We start from the raw sequence: 19,890 nt of genomic DNA, 5'->3' as shown, positions 1-19,890 counted from the left end.
TCACTGTTCTACACTTCTGGGCCAGGTGTAATGAGATGATAAAGAACAGCTAGCTGGAATGATCTATTTTACTACAGCAACAGGATATTTCTCAGTGTCATTATGAGCTACCAAAGCAAGAACAGTAGGAACAATTAGGATATTAGGAAATTGATCAGATGCGATCAAAGATGAAGATGAAACGAAGCTGGGCAGCAGTGTAGCTCTGAGGAGGATGCTAAGAGGATGCAGGGTGACTTGGATAGGTTAGGTGAGTGGGCAAATTCATGGCAGATGCAATTTAATGTGGATAAATGTAAGGTTATCCACTTTGGTGGCAAGAACAGGAAAACAGATTATTCTCTGAATGGTGACCGATTAGGAAAAGGGGAGGTGCAACGAGACCTGGGTGTCATTATACACCAGTCATTGAAAGTGGGCATGCAGGTACAGCAGACGGTGAAAAAGGCGAACGGTATGCTGGCATTCATAGCAAGAGGATTCGAGTACAGGAACAGGGAGGTACTACTGCAGTTGTACAAGGCCTTGGTGAGACCACACCTGGAGTATTGTGTGCAGTTTTGGTCCCCTAATCTGAGGAAAGACATTCTTGCCATAGAGGGAGTACAAAGAAGGTTCACCAGATTGATTCCTGGGATGGCAGGACTTTCATATGATGAAAGACTGGATCGACTAGGTTTATCCTAGTTGGAATTTAGAAGATTGAGGGGGTATCTTATTGAAACGTATAAAATCCTAAAGGGATTGGACAGGCTAGATGCAGGAAGATTGTTCCCGATGTTGGGGAAGTCCAGAACGAGGGGTCACAGTTTGAGGATAAAGGGGAAGCCTTTTAGGACCGAGATTAGGAAAAGCTTCTTCACACAGAGAGTGGTGAATCTGTGGAATTCTCTACCACAGGAAACAGTTGAGGCCAGTTCATTGGCGATATTTAAGATATGGCCCTTGTGGCTAAAGGGATCAGGGGGTATGGGGGGAAGACTGGTACAGGGTTCTGAGTTGGATGATCAGCCATGATCATACTGAATGGCGGTGCAGGCTCGAAGGGCCGAATGGCCTACTCCTGCACCTATTTTCTATGTTTCTAAGCCCAAAGGACTGAACAGCAGCTCCCTAATAAGTCCTCACTTCATTCCCTGTTACTTCTGTTGGCATTTCTAAACTCTGGAGAGGTTATTGGTATCGGCCCTTGTTTATTCCATTAGCCAAGAGTGGCATTTCATATTGAATTGCTTATGAAATAATGTAAAGCACTGGATTAAAGAATATATTCACATTGCATTGTCTCAGTTTTCTGTGGACATTCCCAACTAAGGTATGAATGTGCAACTCCAGTCCCAAGATTTTTACAGAACTTCATTATACATGACAACAATAAATCAATTTAACAATTTACCAGTTTCGAATTCAGTCGAAGGAAATACATAACATCTTCCCTGCTGTGACAGTATTGATTTCACACATACTATCTCTGGAATAGTGATTACTACTCTAAACTTCACTTGTATGCATACTATGATCTTTAATAATAGAAGGCCACCTCTATCTCCTTTAGATCCTAATACTTCTAGAAGGATTTCAGACAAGATCTCACAGCCAATGATGAACAGCCCGCACACAAGTTCAAACTTACCTTCCCCAAATCCATCAATGTTATTGCTGCCTGAAAAGATGAGGCCTTGTGTAGTGTGTCACACCCTCAAACAATTTAGGAAAACATTTAACAGCTGCCTAAGCTTTATCTCCCCTCTCAAGCAGTCACATTTGTTAGCATTTTGGGTGGCTCTGAAAATAATACAAAGTACTTTGAACTTTGAACTGATTTGGGTGGCTCTGAACATGACTGATGATCAAAAATATTTGAAATTCTTACAAATCAGTGAAGCAATTAAGGATATATTTTTACAGTTTTTTTTGGAGAACTTTAAAAACTTTCAACCATTAACAATAAGTGAGCCCATTCTATTTGCTTAAAAAATGTAACTAAATTTGCACTTATACGGGTCCTGCATAGTTATTCCCCTCTAGTCAAATGAATGAGTTTGCTCTTCTTTCACCTGATCTAACCTGGCACAGTAACCTGACTTCCCAACATAATTGCAGGACAGCTGCAGCACTTTCACATTTCCTAGCTAGAGATTCCCGAGAAGTTACTGTTGGGGGGGACAGCTTACCTGGGGGAAGCGACAGTGGCCGTGCCTCTGGCACAGAGTCCAGCCCTGTAGCTCAGAAGGGTAGGGAAAGGAAGAGGAGGGCAGTTGTAATAAGGGACTCGATAGTAAGGGGGTCAGATAGGCGATTCTGTGGACGCAGTCCAGAGACCCGGATGGTAGTTTGCCTCCCTGGTGCCAGGGTCCAGGATATTTCTGATAGCGTCCAAGATATCCTGAAGTGGGAGGGTGAGGAGCCAAAGGTCATGGTACATATAGGTATCAGTGACATAGGTAGGAAAAGGGAAGAGGTCCTGAAAGAAGAATATAGGGAGTTAGGAAGGGAGTTGAGAAAAAGGACCGCAAAGGTAGTAATCTCGGGATTACTGCCTGTGCCACGCGACAGTGAGAGTAGGAATGCAATGAGGTGGAGGATAAATGCGTGGCTGAGGGATTGGAGCAGGGGGCAGGGATTCAAGTCTTTGGATCATTGGGACCGCTTTTGGCGCAGGCGTGACCTGTACAAAAAGGACGGGTTACACTTGAATCCTAGGGGGACCAATATCCTGGCAGGGAGATTTGCGAGGGCTACTGAGGTGACCTTAAACTAGAATGGATGGGGGCTGGGAATCAAATTAAAGAGGTTAGGCGAGAGGAGGTTAGTTCGCAACAGGGGGATGGGAACCAGTGCAGAGAGACAGAGGGTGTAAAATGAGGGTAGAAGCAAAAAGTAGTAAGGTGAAAAGTAAAAGTGGCAGGCCGGCAAATCTAGGGCAAAAATCAAAAAGGGTCACTTTTCAACATAATTGTATAAGGACTAAGAGTGTTGTAAAAGCGAGCCTGAAGGCTTTGTGTGTCAATGCAAGGAGCATTCGTAACAAGGTGGATGAATTAAAAGTGCAGATTGTTATTAATGAATACGATATAGTTGGGATCACAGAGACATGGCTCCAGGGTGACCAGGGATGGGAGTTCAACATTCAGGGATATTCAATATTCAGGAGGGATAGACATGAAAGAAAAGAAGGTGGGGTAGCATTGCCGGTTAGAGAGGAGATTAATGCAATAGAAAGGAAGGACATTAGCCGGGAGGATGTGGAATCGATATGGGTAGAGCTGCATAACACTAAGGGGCAGAAAACGCTGGTGGGAGTTGTGTACAGGCCACCTAACAGTAGTAGTGAGGTTGGGGATGGTATTAAGCAGGAAATTAGAAAAGTGTGCAATAAAGGAACAGCAGTTATAATGGGTGACTTCAACCTACATATAGATTGGGTGAACCAAATTGGTAAAGGTGCTGAGGAAGAGGATTTCTCGGAATGCATGCAGGATGGTTTTTTGAACCAACAGGTCGAGGAACCAACTAGAGAGCAGGCTATTCTAGACTGGGTATTAAGCAATGAGGAAGAGTTAATTAGCAATCTTGTCGTGAGAGGCCCCTTGGGTAAGAGTGACCATAATATGGTGGAATGCTTTATTAAGATGGAGAGTGACATAGTTAATTCAGAAACAAAGGTTCTGAACTTAAAGAAGGGTAACTTTGAAGGTATGAGACGTGAATTAGCTAAGATAGACTGGCAAATGACACTTAAAGGGTTGACGGTGGATATGCAATGGCAAACATTTAAAGATCGCATGGATGAACTACAACAATTGTTCATCCCAGTTCAGCAAAAGAATAAACCAAGGAAGGTAGTGCACCCGTGGCTGACAAGGGAAATCAGGGATAGTATCAATTCCAAAGAAGAAGCATACAAATTAGCCAGAAAAAGTGGCTCACCTGAGGACTGGGAGAAATTCAGAGTTCAGCAGAGGAGGACAAAGGGCTTAATTAGGAAGGGGAAAAAGTATTATGAGGGAAAATTGGCAGGGAACATAAAAACTGACTGTAAAAGCTTTTATAGATATGTGAAAAGAAAAAGATTGGTTAAGACAAATGTAGGTCCCCTACAGACAGAAACAGGTGAATTGATTATGGGGAGAAAGGATACGGCAGACCAATTGAATAACTACTTTGGTTCTGTCTTCACTAAGGAGGACATAAATAATCTTCCGGAAATAGTAAGGGACAGAGGGTCCAGTGAGATGGAGGAACTGAGGGAAATACATGTTAGTAGGGAAGTGGTGTTAGGTAAATTGAAGGGATTAAAGGCAGATAAATCCCCAGGGCCAGATGGTCTGCATCCCAGAGTACTTAAGGAAGTAGCCCAAGAAATAGTGGATGCATTAGTGATAATTTTTCAAAACTCTTTAGATCCTGGACTAGTTCCTGAGGATTGGAGAGTGGCTAATATAACCCCACTTTTTAAAAAAGGAGGGAAAGAGAAACCGGGGAATTATAGACCGGTTAGCCTGACATCAGTGGTGGGGAAAATGCTAGAGTCAGTTATCAAAGATGTGATAACAGCACATTTGGAAAGCAACACACATCAAAGTTGCTGGTGAACGCAGCAGGCCAGGCAGCATCTATAGGAAGAGGCGCAGTCGACGTTTCAGGCCGAGGGTCTCGGCCTGAAACGTCGACTGCGCCTCTTCCTATAGATGCTGCCTGGCCTGCTGCGTTCACCAGCAACTTTGATGTGTGTTGCTTGAATTTCCAGCATCTGCAGAATTCCTGTTGTTTACATTTGGAAAGCGGTGAAATCATCGGACAAAGTCAGCATGCATTTGTGAAAGGAAAATCATGTCTGACGAATCTCATAGAATTTTTTGAGGATGTGACGAGTAGAGTGGATAGGGGAGAACCAGTGGATGTGGTATATTTGGATTTTCAAAAGGCTTTTGACAAGATTCCACACAGGAGATTAGTGTGCAAACTTAAAGCACACGGTATTGGGGGTAAATATTGATGTGGATAGAGAATTGGTTGGCAGACAGGAAGCAAAGAGTGGGAATAAACGGGACATTTTCAGAATGGCAGGCAGTGACTAGTGGGGTACCGCAAGGCTCAGTGCTGGGACCCCAGTTGTTTACAATATATATTAATGACTTAGATGAGGGAATTAAATGCAGCATCTCCAAGTTTGCGGATGACACGAAGCTGGGCAGCAGTGTTAGCTGTGAGGAGGATACTAAGAGGATGCAGGGTGACTTGGATAGGTTAGGTGAGTGGGCAAATTCATGGCAGATGCAATTTAATGTGGATAAATGTGAGGTTATCCACTTTGGTGGCAAAAACAGGAAAACAGATTATTATATGAGTGGTGGCTGATTAGGAAAAGGGGAGGTGCAACGAGACCTGGGTGTCATTATACACCAGTCATTGAAAGTGGGCATGCAGGTACAGCAGACGGTGAAAAAGGCAAATGTTGGTATGCTGGCATTCATAGTGAGAGGATTCGAGTACAGGAGCAGGGAGGTACTACTGCAGTTGTACAAGGCCTCGGTGAGACCACACCTGGAGTATTGTGTGCAGTTTTGGTCCCCCAATCTGAGGAAAGACATCCTTGCCATAGAAGGAGTACAAAGAAGGTTCACCAGATTGATTCCTGGGATGGCAGGACTTTCATATGATGAAAAACTGGATCAACTAGGTTTATACTCATTGAAATTTAGAAGATTGAGGGGGAATCTTATTGAAACGCATAAAATCCTAAAGGAATTGGACAGGCTAGATGCAGGAAGATTGTTCCCAATGTTGGGGAAGTCCAGAACGAGGGGTCACAGTTTGAGGATAAAGGGGAAGCCTTTTAGGACCGAGATTAGGAAAAGCTTCTTCACACAGAGAGTGGTGAATCTGTGGAATTCTCTGCCACAGGAAACAGTTGAGGCCAGTTCATTGGCGATATTTAAGAGGGAGTTAGATGTGGCCCTTGTGGCTAAAGGGATCAGCGGGTGTGGGGGCAAGGCAGGTACAGGGTTCTGAGTTGGATGATCAGCCATGATCATACTGAATGGCTATGCAGGCTTGAAGGGCCGAATGGCCTACTCCTGCACCTATTTTCTATGTTTCCAAGTAAAACCTCAGAATGTGCTTGACAAATTTCCAGAGAAATTTGGGATCACTCTCTTCAAACATGCACCTTAAACCTACTTTCAGGTGATGGAATTAACAGCATTTCCCAACGTTTTCCCAATTGTGATTTTGTTTATTGATGTTACTCGTACTTCCAAGATCAGTAAATCTGCTGCTTTTTTTATTTTAAAAAGGGACAAAAAGCAAGACATGATGTATCCATCACCAAACAGCTGCAATTACACTATGCATACGTATTGAAATGTTTAAAATACAACAAACTTAAGAAGATTGCTAAAGCCCCACAATTGAAGAATACTTTGAATGTAGAACAATAGGCAAATTATAACAGCTGATTATTTTGATCATGCTGTTTTATGAGAGTGCCAGTCCAGATGCACAAAACCTATATATTTAATTCAGGCTCTGGATTATCTTTGCAACACACACAAAACGATGCAGGAACTCGGCAAGTCAGGTTGCAGCTATGGAAAAGAGTATTCAGTGGACGTTTCAGGCTGAGTCCCTTCATGAAGACTGATATCTCGGCATGAAACTTCAACTGTTTACTCTTTTCCATAGATGCTGCCTGGCCCGCTGAGTTCCTCCAGCATTTTGTCTGTGTTGCTTTGGATTTCCAGCATCTGCAGATTTTCTTGTGTCTGAATTATCTTTCCTTTATTAGAGTCATGGTCTAATAACTAGTCTGTCTGAAGATCATTTCCCTGCAAATAATCTCACTCAATCAATCACTGCAAGATCCTGCCTAATGGTTCCAAAATTTTCTCTGCTCCAGTTCAGGAACTTTTCCTGTGAACCAGTCATATCTTCCTACATATCTATTTAGAAACTAATAGAACTATCGTCAAAGTGCTCAGTTACAGACTCTTCCACCACTTATCCTAGCTCATTCCTAGAAGGAGATCCAGTATTGCACTGGCTTCTGTTGTCCCTTTTAAATATCGATAGAGTAAGGTTTCTTGGGCACAGCCATTTATACAATAATTGGCTCTGTTAGTATTGAAGTTCCCACTAACACTCCACTAATACTCCCGTCTAGTCCTGACGAAGGGTCTCGGCCTGAAACGTCGACTACACCTCTTCCTATAGATGCTGCTTGGCCTGCTGCGTTCACCAGCAACTTTGATGTATGTTGCTTGAATTTCCGGCATCTGCAGAATTCCTGTTGTTTGCGTTTAAATACTCCCTTATTATGTTTACAGCTATCTGCAATTCTTCTACATAGCTTCTACAAATTTCATTGACGTGTGATATGGGGTATGGCATGCAAAGTACAACACAATCAGAGTGACCATCCATCTTATTTCCAAGTTCTACCCGTCTGGTCTCACTGAATGGTCCCCCAAGAATATCTTCTCCAATGACAGTTGTTACGCCTTCTTTCATCAAGAAGGCAACTTTCCTCCTCTCCGCACTGCACCTCTGTCTCTTATCCTTCAAAATAGCATAACTCCATCAGTATAATAAAATAAAGATAGAAGTTCTGAATGAAATAAATGGGTGATGTGCACAGAGCTGATATTGTTTTAAAAGACCATCACTAAATTGATTAACAAAATCTTATCCATGGACCTGTTAGGGAATATTCAGGTGTCAGGAAACTGAATAGCAGATAGTAATTCAAATAAGAACCAGTCTTCAATAGATAAAACTGGTTCATAATTCATTTCTAACTGATATTTCAAGGCTTTCAAAGCAAATCACTGTGTGTGGGACATTCTGCTTTATAACCATTGAAACTACACATGGAAGATAGCAGATGACTTTGTGATACTTCAGGATGAAATTAGGGAAATTTTTCACATTGACACATTGATACATTTTCAGCTATATAATGCACAGTTCACAACATATCTGTTTGCCATTTAATATTCTGGCTAATTGCATATTCAGTAAGCTATCCTTCAACACTGTAAGAGATGAGGCATAATTTGTAAGTTTGTGATCAGAAACTGTTGGACTAGCCACCAGTATTTGAATATTCCAAGGGGTTCTGCTTGTTAGAAAGTGTAAATATGTAGTTCTACGAAGTTATCTGTCTATGCTGAAAATGTTAAAGTAAGTAAGAGCGATTGGAAGTGTAGATAATCATTGACCATTGTCTTTAGGTTGAAATAGATTAAAACATTTTGTCAAGAGAGGGGAAATAGAATACCTCTCCACAAATTCTGCTTGCTGAATAAAGACCTTTTATATCACTCAGCTACAGTTTCCATCTGGCCCAGTTAAGCAGTCACAATAATCCAATCCAATTGTCTAATAAACTCTTCTCGGGCTTTCAAGCTGGTACAGGTATCGATTATGACAGATGTTTTGATGACAAGCTCTGCTATCTTCATCAGCTGGGAAAGCACTAGATCCTTTTTCACTATCCAATAGTCATTTAAATGTTGAAACTGTACCCTCCCCTACCACTTCATTCCACATACCCACCATACTGTGTGAACAACCTTCCAGTCAGTGGCCACCCACCCATCCATCGTGACTTTATAAATCTGCAAGATTACCTTTCAGCCCCTTTCACTCCAGGGAAAACAATCCCAACCTACCCAGTATCTCCTAACTCAAGCACTCTAGCCCCAGCAACATCCTTGGTAATGTTTTCTGTACTTTCTCTAGCTTCCTACATCCTGCCTGACCTGCTGACTTCCTCCAGCTTTTTGTGTAGAGTATAATAGCCTTTATGACAGGTTGTTGGTAAGTACGGGTTATTCGTAAGTCGGACGTTCGTAACTCGGGGACTGCCTGTATATTAGACAGATTTCTTCATTGTCCATCAGTCCAGCCATTTTGGAGTCATTCACAAATTAAATAAGATTACATACAAAAAAAGAGAATTAATTAGCAACATCAGCATTACCCTATAAAAGTATTAATTCATATTTAGGTAAATATCATTAACTTACTCAGTTTTAATGAGAATGTCTTCATTCATGGGATCCAGCACACATTTGCAGATTAGCTCTTGGGTCACTGGAATGGCAACGTGATTTGACACACAGAGATCGGACAAATAATCTAGAAATCTATCAAAAAAGTACAATTAGGGAACACTGATAAAAAAGTTTATTTCATTTATCCCTTCATTCTATTGGTTTTTTTACTTTAACCCACAAAACATTTATTTCAAAAGAAAGTAAAGGTAGGTAACTGTGACCATAAAGATGCTCTAGTCTAGTGGCATATAACCCAATATATTTACTAATGTCCTTTAGAAATGGGAATCTGATGTTCTAACTCTGTCTGGCCTACATATATCTGAAATTCCACCAATATCATTGACTAAAAACACCAAATGAAGAGTTACTAGACCCACAAAGAGAAAACAATGCAACCTAGGTGTGCCATCCTGGGAACCTGGAAGATTAGGGAGTGGTTTGATCAAACTTTTCACGATATTAAAAGGAATTTGAAAGTTCTCTCTGGGCACACTATTTCCACTGATTAAGGAGTCTAGAAATAGGGTTGCACTCAACAGATTGCATCCAAGCCTTTAAGAAGAAAAGTTAGAAATATGACTATATGCAAAGGTAGCTCATGATTGGAATACCATTTCAAAAATGGCAAATGTTAGATTGTCAGCTTTTAATCTGTGGTTGATAAATATTTATTAATAGAATCTATAATGAATACAGATCAAAGGTCAGCCATGATCTCATTAAATGAATGAATAATTGGGCACACATAAAGCAAGATGCTTTGAAATGAAACAGTAAATTAGAGCACTGTATCTTTGCACAGGGATTTTAAAAAGACTAAATTTTACATGACTTTATCTCACCATGAGAAAAATGATCTTTAGTATTACTTTACACTCCTTCTCTTTTGGACTTAATGGGAAGTAATCAGAGAAATATATGCCTCTTCTGTTTACAATATCGTACATTGTCTTTTTCCAATTGCAAAAAATGAATAAGTGTTTAGCTATGTAACTCCAACAATCTGCTGGATTACCAGATTTGTCTAACTATTGTATGTTACAATAACCCAAAACACTTTAAACATATTTCTTTTAAGGATATTACACAGTATTATGACAAATACTATATAAACAGGTTAAGTCCCAGAGTTCTGATGAGTGGGTAGGTAATATAATAACTGAGGCCTCAATAAGTGGGAAAGGAGTGAGCCAAACATTACTGAATGAATGAACCAGATGTCAAACCATCTGGATTTCAAATTGTTGAAAAATTGATTATTAGAGTTTTAATGTCCAGCCACTTGTTTTGGCGAGACTGAAGAAAAGCATTCTTTATTTTCACAGGATATGGCCATTACTGCCATGGTCACACTTAATTATTTCTTGCACATCAGTGACCTATGAAGAATTAACACACAGTGCTGGATGTCTGAAGTTACCAGATGAGCTAAAAATGGTAAATGATCTTACTTGAAGGACAATATTGTGATTTGTTCATATTGGATTTCAGAACCAAAACAGGAGATGAGATTAAATCAGTTATTATAGAAACCATAAGAAATAAATGGAAATTAATTCACACTACAACACACATCAAAGTTGCTGGTGAACGCAGCAGGCCAGGCAGCATCTGTAGGAAGAGGTGCAGTCGACATTTCAGGCCGAGACCCTTCGTCAGGACTAACTGAAGGAAGAGTGAGTAAGGGATTTGAAAGTTTCACACTGCTAGTTTTATGGGTGAGTACCAAGTTCAAAATACAGCCATCTCGTAAAACAAAAGGCACATTTAATTATTATGGAGTGTAGTAAATTTTATACATAACGATCAACTTGGATCCATAACATCTTGAAAGCTGGAATGAAATTCCCATCATAGCTATTTAATCTCATTTTTATTTGTTGATCTTGATTGATGAAAGAGTTTTGAGTGTAGCAATGGAGAACTTCCATGTCTTTGGGCAGTGTCACAGGACACTTTATATCCATTTAATAGGCAAGTAAGATATTGAACCAAGCATAACCTACCTCTTCACAATACATCCCAATGTCTGGAGTCTAATGGGAATTCTCTCCGTAGAAGTTTCTAAGAAGTTTGACTTGAAATTTTTGACAAAAATGAACATAAACTACACAGTGACTGGGTTGAATGAGCTGGCCTGAAAAATGAATGGGCATCATCCTACCTGGATAGGTTCCATCGGTAAATGATGAGATTCACTGACACAGGGAAGTGGGGCTGTTTTAAAAACATCTCACACCTGCCATAATATCAAGGGACAGAATATGCAGATTTTGCAACACCTTTCCTTCATTTGTTGCCCAAAAACTGCCCAGACACTGTTTGGAATCAGGCCAAGACTAACCTGTGAGCTTTCGCATTGTGCCCACCGATGGAATAAGCTCGAACTCAAGTAGATGGACACAAAGAAAAAAGTTCTTACCTAGGTTCTCTGTTCTTCCTCACTAGTGTGACAAAGGTTTCAATCTCTGTCTTTGTGATATGTTGCTCCAAAAGTTTTCTGTTATTGTGGAGAAGAGCTGTGATTGTGTCTTCAGCCAAGATGTCATAACCAATCTGAGACTGCATCACTCCAAATTGCTTAGCTATGTGTTCCTATGACAATAACAACAGGAAAATATCACTCCAAACCGCTCAACTCTTCTTACTATAATTTCCTCCCTCATCAAGACAACATTCCAGAACAGCCAAATGGCTCATAAAATCATTGATTCAAATGTGTTCTTTCAGAGGGAGGTTTTACGAATTATCACTTCTGACACAGTACTACTTGTGATAAGTAGCAACTCGGGCATGAAGGCTGGCAGGCCTCAGACAATATCACAAGTAGTGCCAAGGTGGTAGATAGAAGGGAATCACAAGGCATTTTCATTTCTAACCCTGAATGCTGGTAGCTGGAGACGGACAGAAGAATGCGAAGGCAATCCTTCTGTTTCAGTCAACCGAAAAGACTCTTGTACCTGTGGAATCTGCATTTAAGGCTGAAAAAGAAATGCCTTACTGCTGATAACAAGTGTTCCTAGGTTTGAGCAGCACAGTCATAAAGAATTCATGAATGAAAGACAAGTCCTGCAGACCTGTCCCTCTGGGGAAACCTTTTATCCTGTTGTCTGAGAGCTCCATAAAATACATTCAAAATGAGATATTTCAAAAGCACTGAGCATCGTCAGTGATCTTCAGTGTTCCATCTTACGGGATGAAGTAGACTTCTGATTCTCCTATCTTGTAAATAATGAAAGTACAGCTCATGGCATCTTTAAGTCCTGTGTTTTTATTTTTGCGTATTAGAGCAATTAGCGTTACTTTGCTTAATCAAACCACCTCACATTGCTTCCTTTATTAATTAGCATTTGCATTCCAGTATGAAAATATCTCCATGACATATCTATGAGAAAACTGATTAAACCAGAGGGCCACATGACAATGACAATGGACACCAGCTCTGTGGATGTACCAGACATCATCACAAGGCAGCTTATGCGGCCTTTTGAGTTTGCTTCTCTTTCCAGAAAACGTGATAATTCTTCACAGAAGCCTTGAGTTTGCTTTGTACTTTTGCATCACTAATGGTCAAATAAAGAAATTGATTCCCATTTAAGCTCATGCTTTGGATTTGGGCCTGAACCAATGACAGAGAGTCAATGTGCCATACCTGGTTTTTCCTGTAGTCATCCTGTGAGTGCCGGAGCACTCTGTAACAGAGACGGAACATGTATTGATACGGTGCATTCTTCTGATCAGCCAGCTCCTCCAGCCTTAACATGGGCCCTTCCCCTTTGTCTTGAAAAGGAACTTTCAAGATTCCAAATATCTGCAATGCAAGCAAATGATGGATAATATTTTCATCTTTTGGCAGAGATGTCTAAGACTAGATGCCATAGGTTTTACAATGAACAGTAAAAGGCTTTGAAGGGATCCAAAAAAAAATTATTTCACCCAGAGGATGGTTGCAATATTTAGTTATCTAATTAGATACAGTGTGGGACAGGCCTGTTGGATTCTGGTGTTTTTGATCGAAGGTTCTTTTAGAAGTCAGGAAAGAGGCATACAAAGTGTTGCTTCACAATTGTTATATTAAGAGTTGACAGAACAGAGGAAAGTTGAACAGACAGTTATAGGGGTCTACTAGTGAAGAGAAAGTTAAGGTTAAAGAACTAAGAAGAGTAAGATGGCACTAATTTGTATTTAACTATTTTATAGTACAGGGATAAGAAAAATTCCATTCAAATCTATAGATAAGAATTATAAAGCACTTATTCAACACTGCAGTACCAAGTTAATCAATGAGACAGCACTTATTCAAGTAACACAGAGCAAAAAATCTTCCTGAGCTTTCCAGATTTATACTTTGTATAGCCACTAGAGGCATATTAAACTGTTATGTGCATATAAGAACTACATGCTCACAGGAAGGACATACAAACTTCTTACTACAGCATCAAAATTGAACTCTGAACTCTGACCCCAGGAACTGTAACAGCATTGGGCTGACCCTGCTGTAAAAGACTGACTGGGAAGTAATCAAGTTCCGTGAGATTGTATAAAGGTTGAAGATGCCCTTCCAGAAAAGGTGACCACAGATCATTACCCAAGGATCTGGTGAGGCATTATAGGGAGAAAGCCAAATTTGCTTGCAGTAGGAAATGGAAAGATTGTGAGAATATTGTACTTATCAATGGAGTGATCTGTTTCTCACATGTATACAGATAACAACTATTCTGGCCTACATTCTTATTAATTAAAGAAAGCTGAAAACTGCGTGACCTGTTCTGGAAATTATAAAGAAAACTTCGAGTAGCAATTATAGCAACTTTACTGAATGACTGTAGAATAATCTTAAATAAAGTCTCATCTTGATGTGTTTACCTTGGATGCTATCACGGTAAAGCAGTTGTCTTTAGTCTAAATATAGTTTTGTCTAACGTAATTCATTTTATTGTTACTAATGGTATTGATTAAATACCTGCTTCAATATATTTTGTTCTCGCATCAGTTTCTGCCTTTCTCTGTTGGGTTTTGTCATGATGATGTCCAGAACATTCTGACCATTGTTGGGAACATCCGCAACAAAGAAGACAAGATCTTCCAATAATTTAATTGCAAACCTGTAATGAACAAATAATAATGCAAAATCTTTGTCACTCATTAAAGATAAGAAAGCTCAAAGACAGCAAGAAATCATGGTCCCCTGACCCAGACAGAGTCAGGCCCTCACTATAGTACGTAGTGACGGCATTTCTACACTGATGATGGCAGCTGGCAAAACAGAGCAAATTAGAGGCTACAGGTTGCAATGATCAGTTGTTTCCAAAGTCAGCTTAAATTGTAGTATGGAGTAAGCAGAGCAGTGTCAACACGGTGTCACGGCAGGTAGTGCAGCTCTCTCACATCTCCAGCAAGACTGGGTTTGATTCTGACCTCTTCCACTATGTGGCACTTGCAGTCCCTCCTCGAACTCAGAGGAGTTCTTTTTATCCCCCAGATACTCATCCCACATGCTAAAGGCCTGCTGATTGTAAGGTTCATTGCCTGCTGTGAATTGCCCCCCAGTACAAGTGGTGTTGCGGTAATGTGAGACATAATAGGTTACAAGGAAGGATTGTGATTGTTTTGAGAATTTTGTTATGGGGATATCAATATGCACTGTCATAGTCAATGCAAAAGACTATGACAAACATGGAGCTGATGCAATAAACTGGAGACTATAAGAGACTCCCATTTACTTCACAGCTTCATTTCAGCTGTTGAGAGAGTTAACAAAAGAAAGTAATCCAGTCTTCAAAACTTCTTGTAGGGTCAGTTTTAACTCCTCCTGCAATTGTTAAAAGTGAGAACAACTGATAATGTAAGAAGCATCGTAGCCCAGTCACCCTCTTTAGTGCAGTCTATCATTCAATACTAACATTGCTTATCTGTAATCTAAGACTCTGCAGGTAGTCCCCACATTAAGCAAGGGCTCCATTCCTGAGAACTGCTCTTCCTAAGTCAGGAAGTTTTGTTTTCTGTGGCTACCTGGACTGTATTGTTCCATCAACACACATCAAAGTTGCTGGTGAACGCAGCAGGCCAGGCAGCATCTCTAGGAAGAGGTACAGTCGACGTTTCAGGCCGAGACCCTTCGTCAGGACTAACTGAAAGAAGAATTAGTAAGGGATTTGAAAGTGGGAGGGGGAGGGGGAGATCCAAAATGATAGGAGAAGACAGGAGGGGGAGGGATGGAGGCAAGAGTTGGAGAGGTGATTGGCAAAAGGGATATGAGAGGATCATGGGACAGGAGGCCAAGGGAGAAAGAAAAGGGAGGCGGGGGAGAATACCCAGAAATGGGCAAGGGGTATAGTGAGAGGGACAGAGGGAGAAAAAGGAGAGAGAGAAAAAGAGGGACAGAGGGAGAAAAAGGAGAGAGAGAAAAAGAATGTGTGTATATAAATAAATAACGGATGGCGTACGAGGGGGAGGTGGGGCATTAGCGTAAGTTTGAGAAGTCAATGTTCATGCCATCAGGTTGGAGGCTACCCAGATGGAATATAAGGTGTTGTTCCTCCAACCTGAGTGTGGCTTCATCTTGACAGTAGAGGAGGCCGTGGATAGACATATCAGAATGGGAATGGGACGTGGAATTAAAATGTGTGGCCACTGGGAGATCCTGCTTTCTCTGGCGGACAGAGCGTAGGTGTTCAGTGAAACCATCTCCCAGTCCGCGTCGGGTCTCACCAGTATATAGAAGGCCATGTCTTCTTACTACATTTCTTTCATTTCATTGAACAATCATTCCAACATTTCCCATTTCTAGTCAGTAATAACTACCATAAACCATTTTATTATTATTACTAGCTTGAAAAGTACCTTAAAGTATTTGGAGGAATTAGTGTAAGGTCCAATTTCCATAACGATGGACAACAGCCCCCACCCCCCGTATACCTGACTTACAGAGTAGTTCTTAATGTAGCTGGATAACAAAATACAGAAGGGAATTGAGAAAATCATGCAGAAGTTTACATGATGAACGGTGGGTGGAGGATCATGTGCTGCATAAACACCGGCATGCTCTGTTTGGGTTGAATGCCCATTTCTGTCATTCATCTAGCTCAGGGGTCCCCAATCTTTTTCATGCCATGAACTCCTACCAGTAACATGGTGTCCAGGTTGGGAATACTTGATCTTGCGTGACCCTACATAACCCAACTAACAGTTGTCTCATCAACCAAGAGAAAAATTACTTCTCAAGCAGCCTAGAGTCAACATGAAAATGTTATTATTTATTAAATGGTGATTTCAAAAGTCATATTTTCTACATTTTAAATAATGGTAGAAGCACGAAAAACTGAAATTCTTCTGGAGTGAATCACCATGTGTTTCCATACCTGTTATAGTCCAGAGTCATGAATCTTGGATAGTCAGGCTGCTAGGTCCCCTCAGACACAGAAAAACAAAGTGATTGCACATAGTCAGGAAAGGACAGACTGAAGAAATGAAGGAAACAAACTAATAAGAAATTTTTACAAACTCTAGAAGGATAAAGAAAAGGAGATAATATCAGTTAGTGGTGAGCAGATAAAAGGAGTTAATGGTATATAACTGATGAAAATTGACTTCCAGTATTGCTAGGGTTCCCAACCTTTTTTATGACATGAAGCTTTACCATTAACCAAGGAGTCCGTGAGCCCCAAGTTGGGAACCCCTGCTTCAGGGGACCATGATGATCTGAGCAGCAATATCATTTGCACTTAAAAAGAGCATGCAAAAAGACGGTTTAAAAGGAGAGTGTTCTAGCTTACCCCATGTAAAGGATAAAGAGAATCTATAATGAAGACAGATGATCTGATCAATATTCTGCTTTTAAGTTATCAAGACTGAATTCAGAATTCAGTCTACAGCTCTTCCTCACATGTTCAGCATTAATATGAAATTTACTAAAATAATGCACTGAACTTCCTCCTCAGCTCTCACAAGCTAGTATCTAATTTCCCTTCTCTCCACTTAATTTACAGTATAGTCTATCTTGGAATTTTAATCATCACCACCACAGCAAAATGTGGTGAAATCCAGCACAGATTACTTCAGCGTAAAAATAATTTGCAAAATGCTCCAGGTGACAAAAAAACATACTAATTTGCATACTGAACTTTAATTTTTTTTTCCACATTTATACAACTTTGCCCTTATCCAACATGCTCACTGAAATAGCTTGCTCTGACAGACAAAATAATTGGAAAGCATGTTATCCCACTTTAGGACCGATGCTCAGCTTTGTCTGAGTTAATGTAGTTAAATTGACATATTTTGCTGCTAGCCAATTATTAAACATTCATTTTATCTTATCTCCCTTGTCCTAGCTTTTCAGACTAGATTAAAAAACTAATCTGCATTACCTCAAGTTTTTAGTAAATGAAATATTAAATACCAAAATGTCTTTGTTGTTAAGCTGGCTCTCAGATTGAGCTCCATGATTCCAGCCAATTATGCTCACTATTCCATCTTCTCACATCTAACCAACATTTCCCCTAGTATAAACCAGCTAATATAGGGTTCACTATTACTCTTTCCATCATTCAACCTCCCCTGCATTCCACTACTTCTAAGAGCATGGTGATTGTCTCTTTCACACTTTTTGCAGTTAAAACTTTGTCATCTCCAATGTTTTCCATGATTAATTTTAAAAAGTTATTGATCCAAAACATCAGCTCTATTCCTTTCATCACAGACCCCATCTGAACTGCTGATTATCTTGAGAGTTTTCTTATTTTACTCACGAGACTAGGCTACAGTCCTGCAATCAAGTAAACAAGACATCTCTAAACCTCATAGGAAGACAGTTTCAATATTACCTTCGGTCATTGTGATTTAAGGTTCCTTGCTCTAATTTTTCAACAATTGTTCCTAGAATTTTGCTGGCATCATTCGCAAAGTCCAGGTCCCGAATTTCTGAAACTGGAACAGAGACGATAGCAAAAGCTTCTTTATCTTCCTTGCTGGGGCATGTTCCAAGCTGAAAATAAATACATTATTTTCAAAATTTTTATGATAACTTTTCAATGAATACAACCCAAGTGTAACTGTATATTAAGATATTTCAATTGATGCTCCTAGTTAACTCAAGTTAAAGGCCTAATGTAAACTTCTAATGTGCAATTTTCATTCCAGCAGAAAATGCCCCACAACAGGTATTAAAAGAACAAATTACAACAAAAAAACAGCAAATCCATAAACTATATACTATCAGTTTTATTCGAATGAATTTCAAAGCACTTTTCTTGTCTCCAGGGGTTGATAAAGTTTTGCTTCTGCTCTGTCTCTGTGAGTATTGTTGAGGCTGATGATTCTAATGTGCTTTGCCCCAACAGACACGGAGATCTCTCTATAGTTATCCGCTATGGGATCTGTCTTTCTTTCAGATAATCATCATTACTGCATCTTCAAAGTCACCTGATGTGTCCTCCTCCTCCTCCCAAAGGGTGGTCAGGCTGCGAGTCTGTGATGGAAAATCATCTTCACTAAGCTTTAGAAATTCAGTAATGATGCTGTCTGCTCCTGAGGCCTTGTTTCTCACTGAGCACTAATGTCTCCTTCTCTCCCAAGGTATTATATCACATCCTCTCATTATTCAGTAAACTCTAATCAGCCAATTCAGATTCACTTAATCATACCCTGTTACATGGAATTCCTCATAAATTGAAATGAACAATATAAGGGAACGTAAGACATTCTTCAATAATTGACCTCTTTGCTAGGTATAATTATATCCAATGGACACAGAATATTTTTTCAACTTTTGCAACAAAATCTCCCACACACAAGAATAATGGGATAGACTGTAAAATTTATGTAATATTTAAGCATATAGTACTGCTGCCGCAAATAAAAATTCAAATTTCATGACATATGTGAGTGATAATAAACCTGATTCTGATATGAGTCTCTATTGTGGACTAAGAGCTGGAATGGGACAGGGACAGCTCTGGTGTCTCGGAGCTGAGTGTGTTTGCACCCATGCCATCCCCCTCCCCAGGCACTCCTTCTCTGCCACCTGTCCCACACCCCTCCCACAGTCTCCACCCTCATCATTCCCAACATCCTTTTCTCCCAGTGTGTGTGTGTGTATGTATATATATATATATGCTTAAGGTCTTTGCACAGAACTGTATACTTAAGCAAATATTAACATATCCAGTATTTTTATTTGAATCAACAAAATTAATCAAACCAGGTCATCTGCACAAAGAAACATGATGAGGATAAAATATGTAAATAAAACATAGGTTAATACAAACACCCCATTGTTAGACATTTATTACAAAATAAACTTGATTGGTAAAATTAGGCAGAGAAACTGGAATTTAATAAATACCATAAGTCTGATCGGTCTTTCTTCATCAGTATCAATGGGAATATTTGTGCTCTGAATCCATGTGTTGGTGCACAGATGCCGTAATCTCACAAAGGAATTCCTAAAATATTGAATAAAACAGTAGAAGTTGAAAAGGACAGTTTATATATATATATCAGAATCACTTTATTGCCAGTATGTGAAACATACCAGAATTGATTGTGGTCCGGTGCCAAGCATAAAACACAGGGCAATACCATAACAGACAACACAATTTACAAGACAATAGTGCAAACAGCCATGAGCAATCAACAATTAGCAGAAGTCGCATGCACAAATGTCAATAATCAAACATAATAAATGGACACATATAAACAGACTCAATAATTAAACAGAACAAGGAGAGTAGAAAAGACTATATAACAGATGTTGTGCAGGGACAGTAAGGGTATTACACCTGAATTAGTTTTGTTGAGAAGCTGGAGAGTTACAGGAGATGAC

The 19,890-nt window shown here is 39.9% G+C and overlaps 1 protein-coding gene across 2 annotated transcripts in view; it reads right to left on the bottom strand.

The window, feature by feature from the left end:
* The window catches only part of itpr3 (inositol 1,4,5-trisphosphate receptor, type 3), a 310,992-nt gene that overhangs the window by 141,379 nt on the left and 149,723 nt on the right, over positions 1-19,890 (bottom strand). For both annotated transcript variants that reach the window (XM_063065549.1, XM_063065550.1), the window contains exons 12-17: positions 19,411-19,510; positions 17,891-18,051; positions 14,029-14,170; positions 12,718-12,876; positions 11,488-11,660; positions 9,033-9,152 (exon numbers count right to left, since the gene is read on the bottom strand). In XM_063065549.1, coding sequence (XP_062921619.1) covers positions 9,033-9,152; positions 11,488-11,660; positions 12,718-12,876; positions 14,029-14,170; positions 17,891-18,051; positions 19,411-19,510 — 855 coding nt within the window. The remainder of the gene's footprint in view (positions 1-9,032; positions 9,153-11,487; positions 11,661-12,717; positions 12,877-14,028; positions 14,171-17,890; positions 18,052-19,410; positions 19,511-19,890) is intronic.

The sequence above is a fragment of the Mobula hypostoma genome, chromosome 13, assembly GCF_963921235.1.
Source record: "Mobula hypostoma chromosome 13, sMobHyp1.1, whole genome shotgun sequence".
Taxonomy (NCBI): domain Eukaryota; kingdom Metazoa; phylum Chordata; class Chondrichthyes; order Myliobatiformes; family Myliobatidae; genus Mobula; species Mobula hypostoma.
Note: the sequence above shows the minus strand (reverse complement) of the source record. Positions and strands in the feature narration are given on the sequence as shown.